Source organism: Lates calcarifer, linkage group LG7_2 (genome assembly GCF_001640805.2).
Source record: "Lates calcarifer isolate ASB-BC8 linkage group LG7_2, TLL_Latcal_v3, whole genome shotgun sequence".
Lineage (NCBI taxonomy): Eukaryota > Metazoa > Chordata > Actinopteri > Centropomidae > Lates > Lates calcarifer.
Genome location: NC_066854.1, coordinates 5,278,958 through 5,297,545, shown reverse-complemented (window position 1 = coordinate 5,297,545; position 18,588 = coordinate 5,278,958). Strand labels below are relative to the sequence as shown.

The window sequence follows — 18,588 nt, the reverse complement described above, 5'->3', positions numbered from 1 at the left end:
GTTTGAGGATATCTGCCTTGTACCCACCTCCAGCACAGACTTGCCCTCTGTGCTGTGTACCCTCGTGTTGGCAGTTCCCTCTGCAGAGATGGTGAAGCGCTCTCTCCTCCACAGCATTGTGGCGGGAGGGTTGGACATCACATCACAGCTTATGTTCACTGGGTTCCCCTCCCATGAATAATAGATGGTGTGATTGGTCAGGAACTTTGGTATGTCTGTCACAAATATAGAGATAGAGATATTATCTCTCACAGCTGCCTCATTTATATGGTAAAGCAGCTTTTAGCACTAAAACAAGACCTGAATTGCTAAAAGAGTAACTGGTGGTGCGTCTGGAATTTGTGGCAGCCAATTAAACACTCAAATCAAAGGTGGAGCTGTGTTCGATGATCAAAGACATAAAAATGACTTGCTGAGGCTTAACCCGCAAATTCCTCAAAGGGAGAAGAAAAAACATTTCATTAATGCTTCCCAAACTCCCTTTGCAATGTTAAAAAGAAAAACTTAAACTTAAGAAGCCACCCCATGCTAGGAGGAGGGGGGGGTCTCTATTATGATCATTTCCCCAAGAATAAAAATAAAGGATGCAAACAGAAGTTCATTTGCCCCAGAAAATAGGAAGGGCAGTAATGGGCGATCGAAACGGCGAGTTGTCGTGCGGGTTTCTCTCGGCCCAGTCAGCCCAGCTCAGTCGGAGAGGCATTATGGTTGTTTTATGCTCGCTTGCAGGATTCCATTAAAGAGATTGATGCCTGGCTCTCTGTCACAGCCGAGGACGTGTTATCCCCCTGCAGCCTGCAGTGACTTAGTAAATGAGTTCATTAGTTCGGTGGCAATGACTGGCTCAGCCCTGCCTCACTCAAACACACAGGCTGTGTCTTTCTGCAGAGTGGGAGTGCAAGTTGTCAGCTGTGGCTCCAGCATAACAAGTTTACAGTATAATGACAGCTTCATGGTTGGAGAGTGGGTGCATGCATGTGAGATTTGTTTTTTTTTTCTACATGAGGATGCCATCAAACTTTTTCCAAAATGTCAACTTTTCAGGAACTATGCAAAACAGGTTTTGAAGGGAATCCATGAACCCAAAAGTCACCTCAGCCGGAAGAGGAGAAAATTGGTTTCCACATGACAACAGAGATACAGTATTTATTTTTTCTCCCTCGCTGTCTCTCTGAATATATTTGTTTGTCTGCCCGCTCTCTTTGTTGTTCCTCTAAGCTTCAAGGTGGTAACGCTGAAAAAAAATGCATTTTCCATTGGTCTCGTTCAGACACACAGAGCCGCTCTCATAATGAACCTAATCATTCCGAGGCCAAAATGGAGATCTTTGCTTCAGAGCTCATTAGGCAGGGGATAGCCCGCCCCAAATAACGCCAAACAACCAGCACTGAGGAATGGTTGCACTCATTGGGAAGTAGGGGAGCTGTCAGCGGGGGGAAACGAAAGGCAATGCATGATATCCTCTCACTAATTAACCCTTGTAGAGGCTGTGTGTGTGGTGTGGGTGCATGGTTTGCGTGTGTGTGTGAATGGGGGTGTGCGGGTGGGGTTGAGTTGTTTATAATAAAATAACAATCTTCAGTAAGAAAAACAGCCACAGTGAGAAAAGAAATATTAGAACTAAGAATGGCTGAACTTTTGAACTGTATACATGTCTGCAATGAGTTCACGTCTCTTGCAAAGTTGTTAATTTAGCTCCTTAAATGTGTGCATGTGTTTTGTTTATATGATACCACTAATACCACTAGATACATGTAGAGAGAGGAGGAGTGGGTGAGGTTATGTCAGGTGACCATGGTCACCAGTCTAATTCATTTAGCAACTAGACAATGTTAAACAATTAGTTGCTGGAGTATTTCCAACTTTTGGTAGAAATAATAAGCAACTACATGGAAAATAAAAAAAATAACTTACTTGAATAAAAATAACTTGATTGACAAAAAAGTTAAAGGAAAAACAATTGCACATTAATTTAGACCAGGACTGGATGTAGATGACAAAGCACTGTGGCTGACAAAACACCTTCTCACTGAGCCTAAAAATCTTTCCTGTGTTGTAAGTAACGACAATATTTTGTAGAACTTGTTGGATTATACTTAAATAATTTATTAGTGAGTTAGCCAACACTAAATTTCTTTTAGTGTGTCTTTTAGTGTTAAACTATATGTACAATCATTTGATAACTAGTAAATGAGTTTGGTTTCTAGTTGTTTACCCTTTTCCAGAGAAAATCATGAAATGTTGCACTGTAGACCAAAAAAAAAAAGAACAAAAAAACAAAACTCATGCAGCCTAATGAGCAGGAAAACACCTTTATGAATGTGCAGCTAATCACACAATACACATACTTACACTCAATGTCCAGAAACATGCTCTTCTGATGACCTCCGATCCTGCTGAGCGCCTCACAGTCAAAGCGACCCAAGTCGGTGAGCCTCACGCCGCTGATTGTCAGCACCGACTTGCCGTGACGACCGCGGACTTCAAAACGTCCGTCCTGGCTCTGAAGACACAAACACACCCACACACGATCCTTAGTTTTGCAGGCATAATAACTGTTGCTGTTACAGCCCACACATTGACGTCTATTAACGACCAGAGAAGGTCAGAAATTCCAGCTGTGAGGTATATTTACAGGGTTTTGGGTGATAAAGAATTGGAATTTACATCCCTGTAATTCTCACACAGTTATTGCCCTTAATAAGTGGTATAAGACTTATGGTGCTGGGACAGGAGATTATAGTACTTAGTTATAATATGGTTAGCAGTTTTTTATTTGTGATATTATATTTAAAGGAAAAGTCACATCCATGCTTGTGATGGACATGTGAATCATGTCCAGGCACTTTCCGCCAAGTAATTTACAGAAAGTTCTTCGTCCAACTTTGTTCTTGCGACTGAGTGACAGCCCCTTGATCCATTTTGACCCTGCTTGCAGGCAACCGTCACTTGTCACATAGAGTCAGGGTTAATGCAATAAACTGTCGATTTATTACAAGGTCATTACATCTGTATGAAGACAGATGGTATCAATTTGAAGCAACGGGTCAATTACAGCAGACGAGGCTATCATTCCAGTAATCGACATTCACTCGTAATGAGAAAAAACACCCCAGGAGCATCCTTGTTGCAGACACGATACAGCTGTAGCCTCCAGACTGTTACCTAACTGATAACCTCTGTCACCCCCAAGAAACTACTTTTCAGCTGTACTGCCCATGGACTCAGGGTTGATGCATTTGAGAGCAGCGTGACTGCAGCGGGGGTTGTTTTTGTGATTGGAAGATTTGAAGGTCAGATAGGCTGAGGAAAAATTATTTTAAACAATGTCACTTGATGTCTTTTATCACGAAAAACTCCTTTTTCTATTTTTATCTTTTTTTCCCCAGGTAATACTTTTCTACCTACCTTTATGCAGAGAAATTCAAATTTTTTATACCTATCCTACTTGAGACTAGTTGAGTCTTCTTAATATTCATACAGTCTGAGAGCATCATGGGGTATTTTCAATATAAGTACCCACCGAGAGGCACATGGTGTATAGTATGGTGGCAATCTATCCTTGGCTCTTGAAGCCTCGGTGAACAAAAACACATGGCTATCAAAGATAGGAACGGCATGTCATGATTCCACTATCACTGCTAAGTAACTCTGAAATGCACTGGCTTGTGTAATCTGAGACATTTGTGCACTCGCTGCAGGAAAATGAGATCTTATTATGAGGAGGGCTGCTGACATGGACATGTTTCAAGAACACGATGAGGAAATTATTTGAGGGGTGGTTATAAAAAAACATACGTCCAAGGGCATACATGCAATTATTTTTCATGATTGTGACTTTTTGATGACTGAAACGTCTGAATTACAAGTTTGCTTTTCCCACATTTTTGCCCTCTAATTAGTCAATTAAGCCAACTTAGATAAACAGTTTTAACAGACTAAAAATAGAATAGAAGTTATTTAGCTCAAGGCCTGGGAGTTAATGTAGGATTACACTCAAATTAGTTTGTTCCTAATAAAGGAATTAGAACTAAATTAAATAAAAAAATAAAAAAAAAGCTGAGGCTGATAGTCAAATCAGGCTCCCAGGAAGCCTATTTAGCAAAGGGATACCCCACAGTGCTTTTTTGTAGTTATAGCCATAACAAGCAAAATTCTTGTTTGTGTGTTTTGGTGTCATCTTTGATGATAAACACTGATTTCTGTTGTGATTCTGCAAGTATTCAGCCACTGTGGCTATCACTGCTAATGCCAGCTATCCAAGTCTTATTTACATCACAACCACTCCCACCACATTTGGCGGCAAAGAAAGAAGTGATAGAAATAAAAGCAAAACAAAAATTAACATTGGCGTTGCTTTCCACCACCAATGATAGCTCTTTGAAAGTGAAGGAATAAAGTTTCATCCTGAATTAGTTTCCTCTAGACTGGTAGGTAAACAACAGGTAATGCTAAGGTTAGCTATGTAATGATATCAAAAAGATATAGCACCTTTAAAGGATTATTTTGACCTCATAGGAAATACTCTTAATCACCCTCTGTCTGAGAATTAGAAAGATCAATATGACTCTCACGTCTGTTTACTAAAAATGTTGCTGGAGCTCCAGCTTCACATAAGGGCTGGAAACAGGGGTAACCTGACTCTGTTCAGAGGAATCTGCCTGCGTCTCTCTCTGTAAATTTTAGAAGAGTATGGTCTAGACCTGCTCTATATGTACAGTACCTCGAGATAACTTCTCTAATGAATTGATGCTATATAGATAAAATTGACTTGGAATTGACTTGACTAACACCCTTTAATTATCACATTTGTTGTTTGTATATCTTGTTTGAGAATTTCTGTCACTGTTTCTGTCATCGTTATTTGTGATAACTAGCAATAGACACTATGAAAACAGACCCCCTCCACCTGCCTCTGCTAATACTCATTATGTGTCTAAGCCTCATAAGCCTAGGCCGTGAAGCCCCCTCTTCTGTATCACACTCTCTTTATGTTGTCGCCGTAGACTGCTTCAGCATTATCCTGTTTAGAATGGCTTATCTTTGCTCTTATCGTCGCTATACTATCAACCAATGAGGTGAAGCGGCTTTTAAAGGCTCGGTTCTGGTCTCTTTGTGCTGCCACTGCACACTCGCCGGCTGAGGTCAATGGGATTGGGAGTGTGTGTGTTGAATAGGAATGCTAAGGATGGGGGGATGAGAGAGGAGGAGGAGGAGGAGGAGAAAGGGAGGAAATCTTCCAGGAGGGAACTTCTGAGTCAGGAAATTACTCGCTAACCCCCCATCCCCTTGCCACAACCCCCCCGCCAACTGACAGGGTCTGTGTCTAGAGACAAACTCAGCCCCTAAAGCACAGCCTGTTTGATATGCAGCTCAGTGGAACGACAAGGCAAGCGGGCAGACGTGAACACAACAGCGTCTCACACGCTCGCGGACACGCACAGGCACACGCATGTTGCTGCAGCAGCACCGCTTACACACATACTGTGCACACGTGAACAGCGACCAACACGAGAGCGCAGAGATAAAAAGACAAAGAAATGCAGAAGCTGAGGAAATAGAGGAACCAGGGGAGATGAAAGGAGAAGAAGGTAGTAGAGGCAAAGGAGGGTAGAAAAGGGAAGATATATGAAATCCTGTCCCTATCTGATCCATAAGACCTCAAAAATGAGAATATGTGTGGGTTTACAATGAACATGTGATGCTGAATCTTAAATGCAATCTCTCAAATGGGATTCTGAAGACCGGTCCCGTGTTATTTCAGTCCAAATGCTGGAGAGTTTTCAGATATTAAAAATGTCAGCTGTAAATGTCAGTGAGGCTGGGAAACACACTGTAGTCTAATTCTGGCGAGCGGAGCTTATTCCAACAGTTTAGTATGGGGGCTGAACATGGGGTCCTCATTTTTGCACCGATCTAATGATTACTGTATCACCTCATTCTCTTGACAACAACAAAATGACATTTAATAATGACTTTCTGGTTCAAGGAAATGGAGGCCAGCTAGGGGTTTCACACAAGACGCAACAGCAAATCTGGCTTAACATTACTATTATCAATTTCCCACTGTAGCTGCCTTTGTGGCCAGGTATAAAACAGAAAAGAAAACAATAATCTCAGTGGGTGTGGGAGACTGCTTTTTGAAGGCTTAACTGTGAAATGTCTCCTGATAAGACCTCAATTCAGCACAAATATACTTCCGGGCTTGACTTCTGAATAGCTGAGGAAAAGGTTAAAAAGGCTATTGAACCACTTACAGTGCACCAATCTTTGCAGCAGTCATCTTAGCAAAAGTAAACACTTTTTATGTCACTAGCTATTCAGCCTAGGATGTTTTGCATGAATAGAACAGCTACAGTGCAGTTTGCTAACCTTGCTCATAAACGAAACAATACCAGAGGAGTGAAACAATACCCCCACTCAAATCCTACCTCAGTTCATAATTAAATTCCAGGAGCTGCATCCCATTATGTTCTCTTACCAAGGGTCACAGTGTTAGTTGACAAAGAATGAGAAGAATGGAAGCAACATTATGCAGTGAGTAAAAGTAAAGCCCTTTGAAGCTTAATGTCTCTCAACAAGAGAGGAGTGTGTGCAGGCTGGATATGCAGATTGGAGAGCAAATTGAGAGAGGAACATCCTGCCTTAAACCTAAATGACTACGACCATCCATCACGCCTCGTGCTGCACAAGCCGTGTTTGTCTTTGCGTATGTTTAGGTGTGTTGGTTTGCACTACGCATTTCCATAATTGCATTTGCTGTGGGAAGAGAAGCACTTACTCTCATTTTTGGCTGTGATTTATCAACCCGAGCGATTCGAGCCAATGCACACATTCATTTATCTCTGCGGTGACCTTTTCCCAGAGCAAAAGAATGGCTGCCATCTTTGTTTTTTTTTTTTTTTTGGTTGTTTTTTTTTAACTGCTTTTGTGAAAGCTTCAGCTGTGAACCGATGATGGAAGTGCATATGGTTTTGACATTGGTGGCAGCTCATTCGAGAGTAATTACTTCTCCAAGAAAATGCGGCTGCAGCTCATTCAATTTGTGATCTGTGAGGCTCGTCTTATGGACAAAGTGACTAATGGATGCTGAGGGAAAAATACACAATGAAAGCTTCGTATCTTTTCTTATGTTGGATTACATAAAAGGTCAGAGAGTCAAAGGGAGGCACAAATCAAAGTGTAAATTGAAAGTATTCACGTTTGCCCTAAAAACTTCCAAGGTTCTTGCTTCCTCTTTGTGCTGAAAACTAATCAAAATGAATGTCTGTGATGATTTCCCCTGAGATAATAATCTCAGCAAAGTAAGGAGATTTAACATGGACCAAGGTGAGTGTACATATATAATGTTTGAGTGCATCTTTGAAACTATAAAAGTCTTTGAGGCTTCATATGTCAGTTATAGAATGGAAAAGTAAATGCACATGCAGACGAGGATCAATCATCAGCTCTTGAATGTGAATATTATTAGCATCTGCCTTTAAACAGGACCTGAGTAGCACTGCTAGCAATAAATGGCTCTAATTGCAACATTTCATGTATGGCAGAAGGGAATGATTATGTCTGCTTTTATTTTTATGAGGACATATACAAGTAATTACCTGTTCATCTAGGCTATTTCTTTTAGTACTCAACCAGGCCAAGCACAAATAGTCCTTTTTCTCTCCATAAATATAAACTCTGACATTTTAATGGTTACCATAAGGACAAAAACAGAGGAAAAACTTTATACATGTATACTGTGGGATACTGCATAAAAACCTTGCAAACATCTATTTCTAAGCTTTATCTCCAGTTAAATGACTCTTCTGTTAGTTGAGGTAATTTTAGGACACCTTTGTTTTATTAAAACCATTCAAAACCTCATTAGTATAACTCAATGACAACCAGTCTGAAAGCGGGTTGGATTTCAAAGCTCCATTTTGAGTTGACATTTGGTGAATCACTCATCTCACTAGAGAGTAATTGCAGTAATGTCACATTGAGGGAGACACTGTATTTCAAGCTCTGTAAAAACAATGCCACAAATATAGATTTACACATTTAGATGACAAAATACAGTTTCTATATTTTCTAGTATACAAAGGGTGGACACTTGGCAAATAACTGCATAAAGTGGGAGTGAATGTCAGCGTGTTGGACACAGCCTGCCCCGGTAGGGATGGTTTCAGAAGCTATTCCACCACTGGACAGGCACTGATGGAGTGTACTGGCACCTGAAGCTACCAGTCACATAAAGTGTATAGTTCTGAAGCTGATGCCGACACATGACCACAAGCATCAACACTTCACAGAAAACCAGGTGTCATCTTAACTCTGCAGTAGTTTTGATGTTAGGGTTATACAGCGTTTCAGGGATGTCCTGACTATTTTTCACACCCCTGGATGAAGTAAATGCCATCTACACATGCTTTATGGTACTGTATATATATATGGTATGCAAAACTGGTGAATGTTCTTTCCCCTACAGTATTTGTATATTTTTGATAAGTTACAGCCTATGTGCCTAAACTCACAGTTCTAGTTCACAGTCCATGCTTTATATTGATGCACACACACAGAGCCAGATGGACTTTGTTGCAGTTTTTACCTTGTCTCCGTCCACGAAGGGCTGGCCGTCTTTGGCTCTCCTCCAGGAAATGTCGGGCAGAGGCTCGCCCTCAGCCACGCAGGAGATCATGGCGGCGCTGCCCTCCACGGCTGTCACGTTTTTCAGCAGGGTGATATGGGGCTGGACTGGAGGCCACAGAGGACAAGGGGGGAAGTGAATAAGAGAGGAAAAATTAGATAAGTGAGTAAAGAAGAATAGACTGAAAGGCAAGGGGACGAGAGAGGTGTGGGGGAGACCTGAGTGAGTAAAAGGGTGAGCGGGAGAGAAACTGTCAAAGATCTAACTCATAAGGGAGAGGAGATGAAGGCTATACCACGGGGTTTAAACACAGAGCTGATGCATGACTTTGGTACTGACAGTCTAGGCCAAGATCATTTATACACTGCAGTCATACTCTCCAGGTCTGCCATAGCAGGAATGCATGCCCTCTGGCCTATTTTGTGCAGATTTCCTGGCCTAGATGGCAACACAAAAACTGACGTCACTAAAGTTTTAAAGCATGAAACATCAAAACAGCCTATACCTCTGTGTGTGTTTCACCTTTTTTTTGTTTTAAATAAATATAGATTTTTGTCAGGAAGGATGCTTCTCTGCCTCCGTGTGATTCACTTTTGACGCAGAGCAAGCACCACGTTAAGTGCTGAAAAGCCTTTTGCTGGTGGCTGCTCCCTGCTCCCCGCCTCCTGATAAGATGCTCTAAGCAAGCCCTGAAACACCATGCATGTCAAGGGCATACAGCATGTCACATGAATCATGGATTGCTTCTTTTCTCCCCACACATACTGCACTTAAATCCTTAACAGCTTGCAAAATAGCATGGCATAAAATCCAAAAGGAAAAGGGAAGTGAATGGAAAATAGTGACTACTGTACTGAAGGTTTTCAACACTGCCCAGGGGGGTCGGGCTCTAAGGAGCGTTTGGCAATTTCACATGGCTTCAACCTTGGGGTGGAGGAGCCATCTCGAGGGATTTTGGGAGCTTGTCAAAACAAGGGGTCACACATACACAAAGGTGCACACACACATATTACTATACTTGCAAGGACCTTCAGTGAAGAGATCTATTTTCTAAGAATAGATCCTCACCTAACCACTGTGTACAAAGCTGTGTTAAATAAACCCAAGGCCAAACCTAAGGTCATTTCTGTTATGATACCGTTGGAATCACTAAGATCTATATCACACCAACAGGGCAAGAAAAAAGAGCAGTCTGACAATCAGACAGGTTGTAAACAGTCTCACAGTTTAGCAAGACTGATCTCTTGATCCCCTTTTAAGCCGTAGTTGAACATTAGATTGGTAAAGCAAACAATATCTAAAGGCAGAGACTGAGGTAGTGGAGGGAGCTGCAGCACACTGTGATGACTGTCAGGTTGTAAAGCCCTGTGTACACCTGTATGTATAGTAGACCTATGACAATAATCCACAGGCAAATGTATTGGCCAATACTAGCTTACTGGAGTGAACTCATACAATGCTCTGTTAGTCTGTCATTGCACACAAGAGCTTCATGCTAAAGCCCAACAGCTTAAAGCTGAACTGGGATGTCAATCTATAAACTGTGTTGAAGGATTACAGTGGACAGTTATAGTTATGATTTTTCCATCCCTGTCATTTTCTCTTCCAAGTATGTTTGGATAATTTAGGGGTTTGGTTAAAACCGTCTGAATGTCTGACAACAAATGTTGCATCAGACACTGTTTTAGCGATGTGTATGTGTTCTGAGAACTCAGCAATTCACCTTGTGAGAACAATGTCAACACATTCAATGGGAATGATTTCTAAAACCACAAAAGCCCCAAATTTAAATAAACAAGATTGATCGTTTAGCAATAAACACAAGCCTCCTACAATTCAAAAACAACCAGCCTAACGAGTATTCTAGACTACAGTCGGGTCTTACAATCTTGTTTTCCAAAAACAAGTCAAACAGATTTGCCTATAAGCAAATATGATTTCAGTTGTTTCTAAAATAAATCATCTGACTTCAAAAATCCATCCAGAATCAAGTGGCATTTTCTTGATAATAGTGCAGTGATCTGCCTGATTCTGTTTTGTGTTGAGACAAAAGGAAGCTGCAACTGGAAGAGAAATTATCTCAACCCATTAAGAGTTTTTTCTTCTAAGAAAAGTAAGCTTTAAAACCTCCTAATGAGACTAAATGACTTGTTAAGATGATTTCTACAGAGAGGAAGACGTGAGGAGCACTTTAGATGATCATCCACATCTATTAAACCTTGTAATGGCTTTTGGTATCAGAAGTACACATGTATATAGACACTTTCACTCAATAATACAACACAAATACACATTCAGAACCACCCCACTCCCGTACACACGCACAGATAAAACTGTTAATAGTACAGAGACTGGTCTGAACCAGTTCTTCATCACCACCTTATCTGCAGCCGTTGTGCCCCAGATGCCCTTCATCATGCAAATATTAAATGGAAAATGTCTCATTTATCAAGCATGGTGCAAAAACCTCTCTGCAGGGAACATTATTAATAACGCATTATCTAAAACATTTCAACTCTAAATGGGAAAGAACTGAGAAGCATTTGTGTGCTAAAAGATAAAAATCCAGAATTAATTTGACCTTCCAGGTTTGGGGGTATTTTTACAGATTGGAGTTTGTTCTTTTCAGTTTGATATGTACATTTAAATTAGCTTCCATAACTCTCTCTAACCCAGTGTAATTAAAAACAAGTGTTTCTTTTAATGCTGGCATTTGTTAATAACTATAATTACACTTTATTATATTAATTATAGATATTATAATGATTATAATTGTAAATGTTTCATTTAGCCACCTCATGGTGTCAGCCCTGACACTCTATGCATTAAAAAACAGGGTCAGTTTTGCCTTCAACCTGTGAAAAAGCCATTAACTGTGTCAGTGTCAGAGCAGAAAGTGACATAATGACATAAGTAATATACATAACTACAGTTTTGGTACAGTTTGACTCATTGTTGGCATATAAAAGAACCAATGTTTAGTTTGACATTTCTTAGTTGTTTACGCTTAATGCAGGTAAATGCCTTCTTATGCAGCTAAACAGTATTTGCATTTCCTCTATGGTAATATTTGAAACTACATAAAGCTCTTATCCCTCCCACTGACAGATATAAGAAAAAATATGGGACAGACTATACCTGTTAATGTGTATTTGTTGTTTTAGCTCAACAAGGCAAATGTCAGCATGGATTCTCTCCAGTAATCCCTGATGTCTCTTGTAACTCTGCAAAGTTTAGAAGGTTAAAACCCACCCCCAGACCCTCCTCTGTTATATATATCTTCAGTTATTTTGTGCTGAAAAGTGATGTAATTTGGTATATTTGGCTGTCGTGTCTTGTTCTGCTTCTATTTTCCATAAAGAACAGTGAATAGTCTATTATGTGTTTGTAGTCAACAAAAAAAGAGTAATCCCATCGTGTGTTCAGCCAACTTGTTCAAATTATAAAAAACCCATTAAAGAGGATGCTGTATTTCACAGGCTACTGACACGAGAGCTGAAAGGTGCAAACTGCGGCTGGTTTCAGAGGACTGTGAGACTTCTGTCTGCAGAGAGATGTATATCTGTGTTTCTTCTGATAGATTTCTTCCTGTATCAGCCGCTAAATGTTGCTGCAAAATGGAGAGTTTAGAAAGAAACACCATGCTCTTTTACCAAAACCTGACATTTACTGTTGATGCTTCAGATAGATGAAAAAGTCTCTGCTATCAAACCGCATTGCTGACTGTTGTCTACATTTACAGTGGCTTAAATTTTCTCTCATGGATCACTGAGTATAGGCTGATGGGCAAAATGTCAGTTGTATACATTTAGAATGAAATCTACAACACACACATTGAATTGTGAAAAAAGTGATGGGGTCTGAATACTTTCTGAACTGTAGGAAGCTCTACGTAGAGATGAAAAATCCACCACCAAAATAAAAAAAGGGCCGAGAAATAGAATGCAGCTATTTTTCTAAAGTGTTCATGATGGATTTACCTCCAAGACAAATGGTGTACAACCATATTAGCATCTCTGTGTGGCTTTACTTAGGTATGGCAGCATGTTCAACAACTTATGGTGGAATTATCCTTCTCAGAAGTTCAGACCTATGCAGAGCAGGGTGTTATGTGTAACTGTAGGTCATGGATGCTAGCAAAGTCAGAATGCTTCATCCTCAAAAGACCATAAATGTCAACATAAAATTTCATGGCAATCCATCCAGTAGTTGTTCAGATATTTCACGCTGGACTAACCAACATCCCTCAAGTCGTGCTGCCAGCATGTCTAAGAACTAACCAAGAAATGCTTAATGTTAGCCATTTCTTAACAGTCTTAATGGTGGATTTTTCCCTCAAGGCACTGAATGACCCAGAGCCTAAAAGGCAAGACAGCCTGACATAATCCCTGAAGACTGGTAGTAGCTGGACTGACTAACACTTCTGGCGTTTATAGCTCAAGGGCTACTGAGGCAACTTTAAAGAGCCGCCAGACGGCACACTGTAGTGACACTGGACCCCCAGATGTGAAAGCGTTGCAGCGTATGAGTGTGAAACAAGAATGAAACAGGCTTCAAGCAATTAATTGCCACAATAACCTGCTCGTGGCAACACATGGTCATGGGTCTACATTTCGAAACCCATCTGTGAAAGCGAATACCCAGCAGCTGCTGCAGCTATGTAGCTCATTCCCTTTCCTCTGATGTCAAATGAAAACTCATCTCTTCAAGGAATAAATTCTCCCTTTTCTTTTGTCACATCTTTTCATCTCATTTTGTGCTAAAAATCCTATTGCCTTAGCTCATTTTATCACCTATAATCATGTAACCATACATCTATGGATCCCCTGTCTAAGCTTGCCAGTAATGTTTGTGAACTGTCAACAGTATATTAGTGCTAAAATCACTGGATATGATGATAAGCTACAGTGCCTACAGCACAAAATGTAAATGTCATGTCTAAAATATTTTAATAGCTTTCAGGAAATGTGAGTATCTCAGTTGGCCCTTTTGAAATGTGAGCTAAAATGTATCTGTCAGGGAAGGAGGTCAAGGCTGGCATTTTCTGTTTAGGGAGTATAGAAAAACAAAAACAAACAAAAGACCTGGTGGAGACATGACTGACATTAAGTATGAAGCACTGAGTGTGACTGCGTGTTTCAACGCCTAAGCATGAATGAAGAACACATACACACCTGCACACGCACCTTGTCTGACTTAAATGGTCTCTTCTCCACTCGCCAGCACTGTCAAGGGTAATAAAACTAACTTACAACTGCGTTTCCCCACTGCACAGCGAAAAGCAGATCTCCTCCCTCCCCCTTAACTTCTTCATTTAAATGTGCATTTTGAAGAACAAGCGCTTCTCACATCTTGAAAGGATGTTGATGACTAGAGCACAAATTTCCATACATTTTCATTTTCATCAGAGTGATCTGTGAGGAAATAGCCAGCAGGTTTATGAAAATATAAATTGAAATTTTTTTTTACGAGTGCAGTAATTGAAATATGAAGCAATAAATGAAATATTTCCTTTCAGGAGAAATATATCACATTGATGCAGATGTTATTGTGCTGGGCTGAGGACCATATTTGGACATTTGTGTTTCTGAAAAACATTTTTTTAATGAAATGTAATGTGTGGAGATATTCATAATGAAGCTTTATGGTTAAGCTTAAAACACTGTCCACAGTCATGGGCAATGCTATTATGGATGATGTAAAATGCATTTGATGTTATTTCAGTTTTTTTTTCTTTTAACCATGTCCACAGTTCCTCTATAACCTTAACCATGACGACAAAGATCATCCAATACTTATTACTTAGGAGTACTTAATTTAACCTAAACCACCATCCTTTCACTAAACCTGACCAAACTGTTTTTGTGTTAAAATGTGACCAAACCTTTACCATAATACTGTCACATCCTAAAATAGTTAATTATTTATATCTGCGGCATATCTCCTGCCACAATAAGAACATGGCAAACCTTCCCCTTGTGTTATGGTTAGGGATGCACCAAGCTGATATACCAAAACAGTATCAGATAGCTGATAGTGTCCTTGACGTGACTTGTTCACATGGTTAAATGTTTCCCTCAAAATAAATTCCACTCAGTGTAGTAAGTTGCTTATCACTAGAATGTTATGATCCTTCATTTCCTATTAGTCTTTTTCAGTCTCTGCCTTTTCAGTCAAATAAACTCACCAAACACTTTGAGGAAGAGCTCTCCTTCCTGAGATCCTGCCTTGTTTGAGGCCTTGCAGGAGTAGGTCCCTCCATCGCCCTGTCGGATGTTGCGGATGGTTAACATGCTGCGCCCACCTTCCAGCCTGTTGAAAATGTACTGCTCTGATGGCTCCAGCTGCTGCCCTTTCCTGCACAAATAAAAAAGCAGAGGTGCACGCAGCAGATGAGTGAGGAGAAGAAAATATGGCAAACGACTCACACTTGATAGTGACCTCCACAGAATTCACACTGCAGCACACACTTGATGTTACAGACGTATAATCTGAGCACTTTGGATGTCAACTGATCCCATAAAAGAGAGGCTAAATGCAGACAGTTTGACTTTGAAGCTATTTCTATCTATAGCACATAAACAGGTGAAAACATGTCAACACTTTTTATAGAAATCCTTTCAAGCATGATAAAAGTATTGTTTTAGTTTTAGATAGACATATCATGCTATAACTGAAATAAGTATAGTTCAATGAATCATTTGTAGTGCACCAACTTTGCCATGCAGAAAAATATCTTCTTCATATTCTCAGTCAATGTTTGAGTCTTGTTGGAGCTCACTTGTGTTGTTATGTACATTCTGTTATGGACTGCAGCACTCACAAAATGACTCCGGTGTGGTGTGGAATACGGTGCTGACTTAATGTCTTTTTCTTATTGGACTCTGCTGGGAAATTAGTCAGAAAAAAGCAACCGCTAAATTGATCCATGTCTACATTTAAGCTTCATAACAGAAGCATAATGGTGTGAAGCAGGTTTGCTGCCTTCCCAGTTTGTTTATTTGCAGCTGCTTAACCAGCCGTGTAATCTATAAGGTTAAAAGGATCGTTTAAGTTTTTGGGGAAATATGACTTTTTCCCATACTTGCACATATTTAGGTAAACTCATGGGTGCTTTTTAATGCCATTTGCATGCAGGCTCAAAGTAAAAGATTAGCTCAATTACTGTGTGATAATGGGATCAAGCAGCAATGGTACTCAAAACAAATACATCATTAAACACCTCAAAAGATCTATGAGTCACTATTTTCACTAAAGAACTGAGATTTCTTTTGTTTACCTGCACCCACCTTCACCTAGTACAAATATGAGTGTTTACTTCATTATTTTAACAATAGGTAAAATAATTATGTGCAATGTAAAAGCGGTCACTTGCAGTGCCACAGAGAATTATCACCCAGCTCTACAGTTCCTCTTAGCTAAGTGTTTTAGCATTTAGCAGTCTCACTGCTTTCATCAACCACATTTTCAGCCAGAGCAAGCAGCTCTTTAGCTAGTGACTAGCTAGCGAACACAGTGAGAGCAGTTTCAGGAATTGACCGAGACCAAGAAGAGTGAATATGAAACTTATATTGACCCAGTGGACATAAGCAAAATGAATGTTGATCTGGGTCCACTGGGTAAATAAACAGGCAATCTTCTGTTGCCTTCAAGTGGCAGGCAAAATCTATGTTTACTGCTGTTTTTAAAACCTCACCTTTGGAAAGGTGTCTCTTCCTGACCATTAAGCAAAGCTGCTACTCAATTCCATAGACATCCAAACATAATACAAATGCTGCAGCATCGTTGAACCTAACATTAAAGTGCACAAAGATAGATAAAAAGGCATCCAGGAATTAGACACATCTGTAATATAAGAAAACATAAACAAACATTTGTTTAAAAAGTGAACTATCCTTTTATGATAGAAGCTGAGGAGAAGAATTCTCAAATTGATCCAGGAGCAAAGTTGGTCTAGAGGTCAGAGACGCAGGCCTCTGTTGTGGCTGTGAGATAAGTGGTTTGACCCCTGGATCAGCTGAGAAAATCCAGATAGCCAAAATGAATAAGTCATGTTCTCCTCTTCCTTAACAACTACAATCTATGTACACATCCAAAGCAGGGCATTGCTGCATAAGAACATGCATTCTCAACTGAGTTTCCATGGAGGAATAACAACTTATACATATGAAAGCTTGGATATGAGGATATGAAATAAAAGAGTTACAGCTCAGTTGATAGCAATATCATCAGTTTCTACTTATTATTAAACTACCAAAATACTATTTTAACCCTGAAATATAAAGAGTAAGTATGAAAACATCTTTATTTTAACCTGTTCTTTCAATATGGATGATAATGCCCTCAATCTGAAACAGGCACCCTGTTTTTTAACCTCATAAGCTACTGTGCAAAGTAAATTCAAAAGCAATGAGAATGCTGATCTGAGAATAATGCACACCTCTAACTATATTTAGACCTCTCTCTCTATGGTCTCCAACCGTATAGTCTACGTGAATGAAAAAGAAAACAATCTTATTATTTTAGGGATTTCAAATGTGGAGATTTCTGGACTCATATACAAAGGCAGTGGTGCTGTGTAGCGAGGCCGGCGCCCCAGCCTCACTGCACTGTAGGAAAAGCGAGAGGGAGGATAATTGAAAGTCGATGGAAGAAACACCAAAGCCAAGTAATAATAACTCTAGCGAGCCAGAGAGGAAATGAAGAGAGGCTTCATCTTTAGAACGGACAGTGCAGGACGGGCTGCAGCACTGAATGTCATTATACTGACTGATTGCTGACAGGTAGTCCATTACCCAAGATGCACAGAGGACGAGGCGAAACCTTGCACTGACAGGAAATGCAACTGGGAGGCTGGAGATCGCTGGAAGAGGTGACATCAAAAGAAGAACTAAATTGGGTTGTGATTGTTGTTTAGGCCTAAGCCGATTCTTTTGTTGTGATGTGCGCATTTTAATTCTGAAATTAAGGCAAACACACTGTAAGGTCTGACAGTCAGTGGAAACTAAAGGCTTTCAGAAATTTTTTCATGTGATGTTCAACTTAGGCGAAACACATCCTCCCAGTCATTGAGGGAAAGGGGAATGAAGGAGTTGATAATGGAGGAAGCTATCATAGCTAATAGGTGCTGTTTTGCACCACCTGCTCTGTCTTAGTATAAACTGCACCACTTAAGAGAAATGTAATTCTGCAATGAGAACTTCCTCATTTGGTCACAATCGCTTTAGTGTGGGTCAGTTTTCGCTCCAGTTCTTATAACACCAGATTGATCACAATGTCAACACACAACTTCACTAAGTCTCCTTCATCCTAAATCTGACAAGGTGTATAAAATGAGCACATAAAATCAAAATGTAATTTTCTAAGGATGAACAGGCTTCTCATTTCAATTGCCTTCTGTAAATACCACGCCAAACATAACTCAATTTCCTATTATGATACAAAATAGAGACAGTGAGTGAAATAATTATGTAAGAACAGAGCTGTCACATGGATAGTTTCAATATGAATCAATACATCAGCTCTAACCCATCACCACAGTGAAATTTGCTGCCTTATATTATGCATGCTGTTAAATGATTAAAATCACATTTTCCTGCTTTGCTGCTGAAAAGACAAGGTAACACACCCTGGAGTAAATATAATTTCTTTTGTTTGGGCTGGAAAATAGAGAGCAAGATGAATGAGACTTACAAAGTTGAGGTTGTTTCCAGCTGTGCTGTGTCTTTAAATTTTGTTTGTATTCTACAAAGTGATGCATGTGCCTTGTGTTTTTTTCTGCCATGATCGACTTCTCTTTCAAACTACTACACACACATGTCAGTTCTCATTATGCCTGTATTACTTTTGGAGACAATGTCACATTAAGTACAGGAGTGATGCATTCACCTCACCAGTCTAACTGCATAGTATATTGTACAGAAGCTTTACAATGTTCCTGTCATCGAGTTAAATGCAGG

The 18,588-nt window shown here is 40.0% G+C and overlaps 1 protein-coding gene across 2 annotated transcripts in view; it reads right to left on the bottom strand.

The window, feature by feature from the left end:
• LOC108894877 (neural cell adhesion molecule 2) overlaps positions 1–18,588 on the bottom strand; it is a 247,052-nt gene that overhangs the window by 35,163 nt on the left and 193,301 nt on the right. For both annotated transcript variants that reach the window (XM_018693503.2, XM_018693504.2), the window contains exons 7-10: positions 14,817–14,986; positions 8,591–8,736; positions 2,353–2,503; positions 28–215 (exon numbers count right to left, since the gene is read on the bottom strand). In XM_018693503.2, the coding sequence (XP_018549019.1) occupies positions 28–215; positions 2,353–2,503; positions 8,591–8,736; positions 14,817–14,986 (655 nt within the window). The remainder of the gene's footprint in view (positions 1–27; positions 216–2,352; positions 2,504–8,590; positions 8,737–14,816; positions 14,987–18,588) is intronic.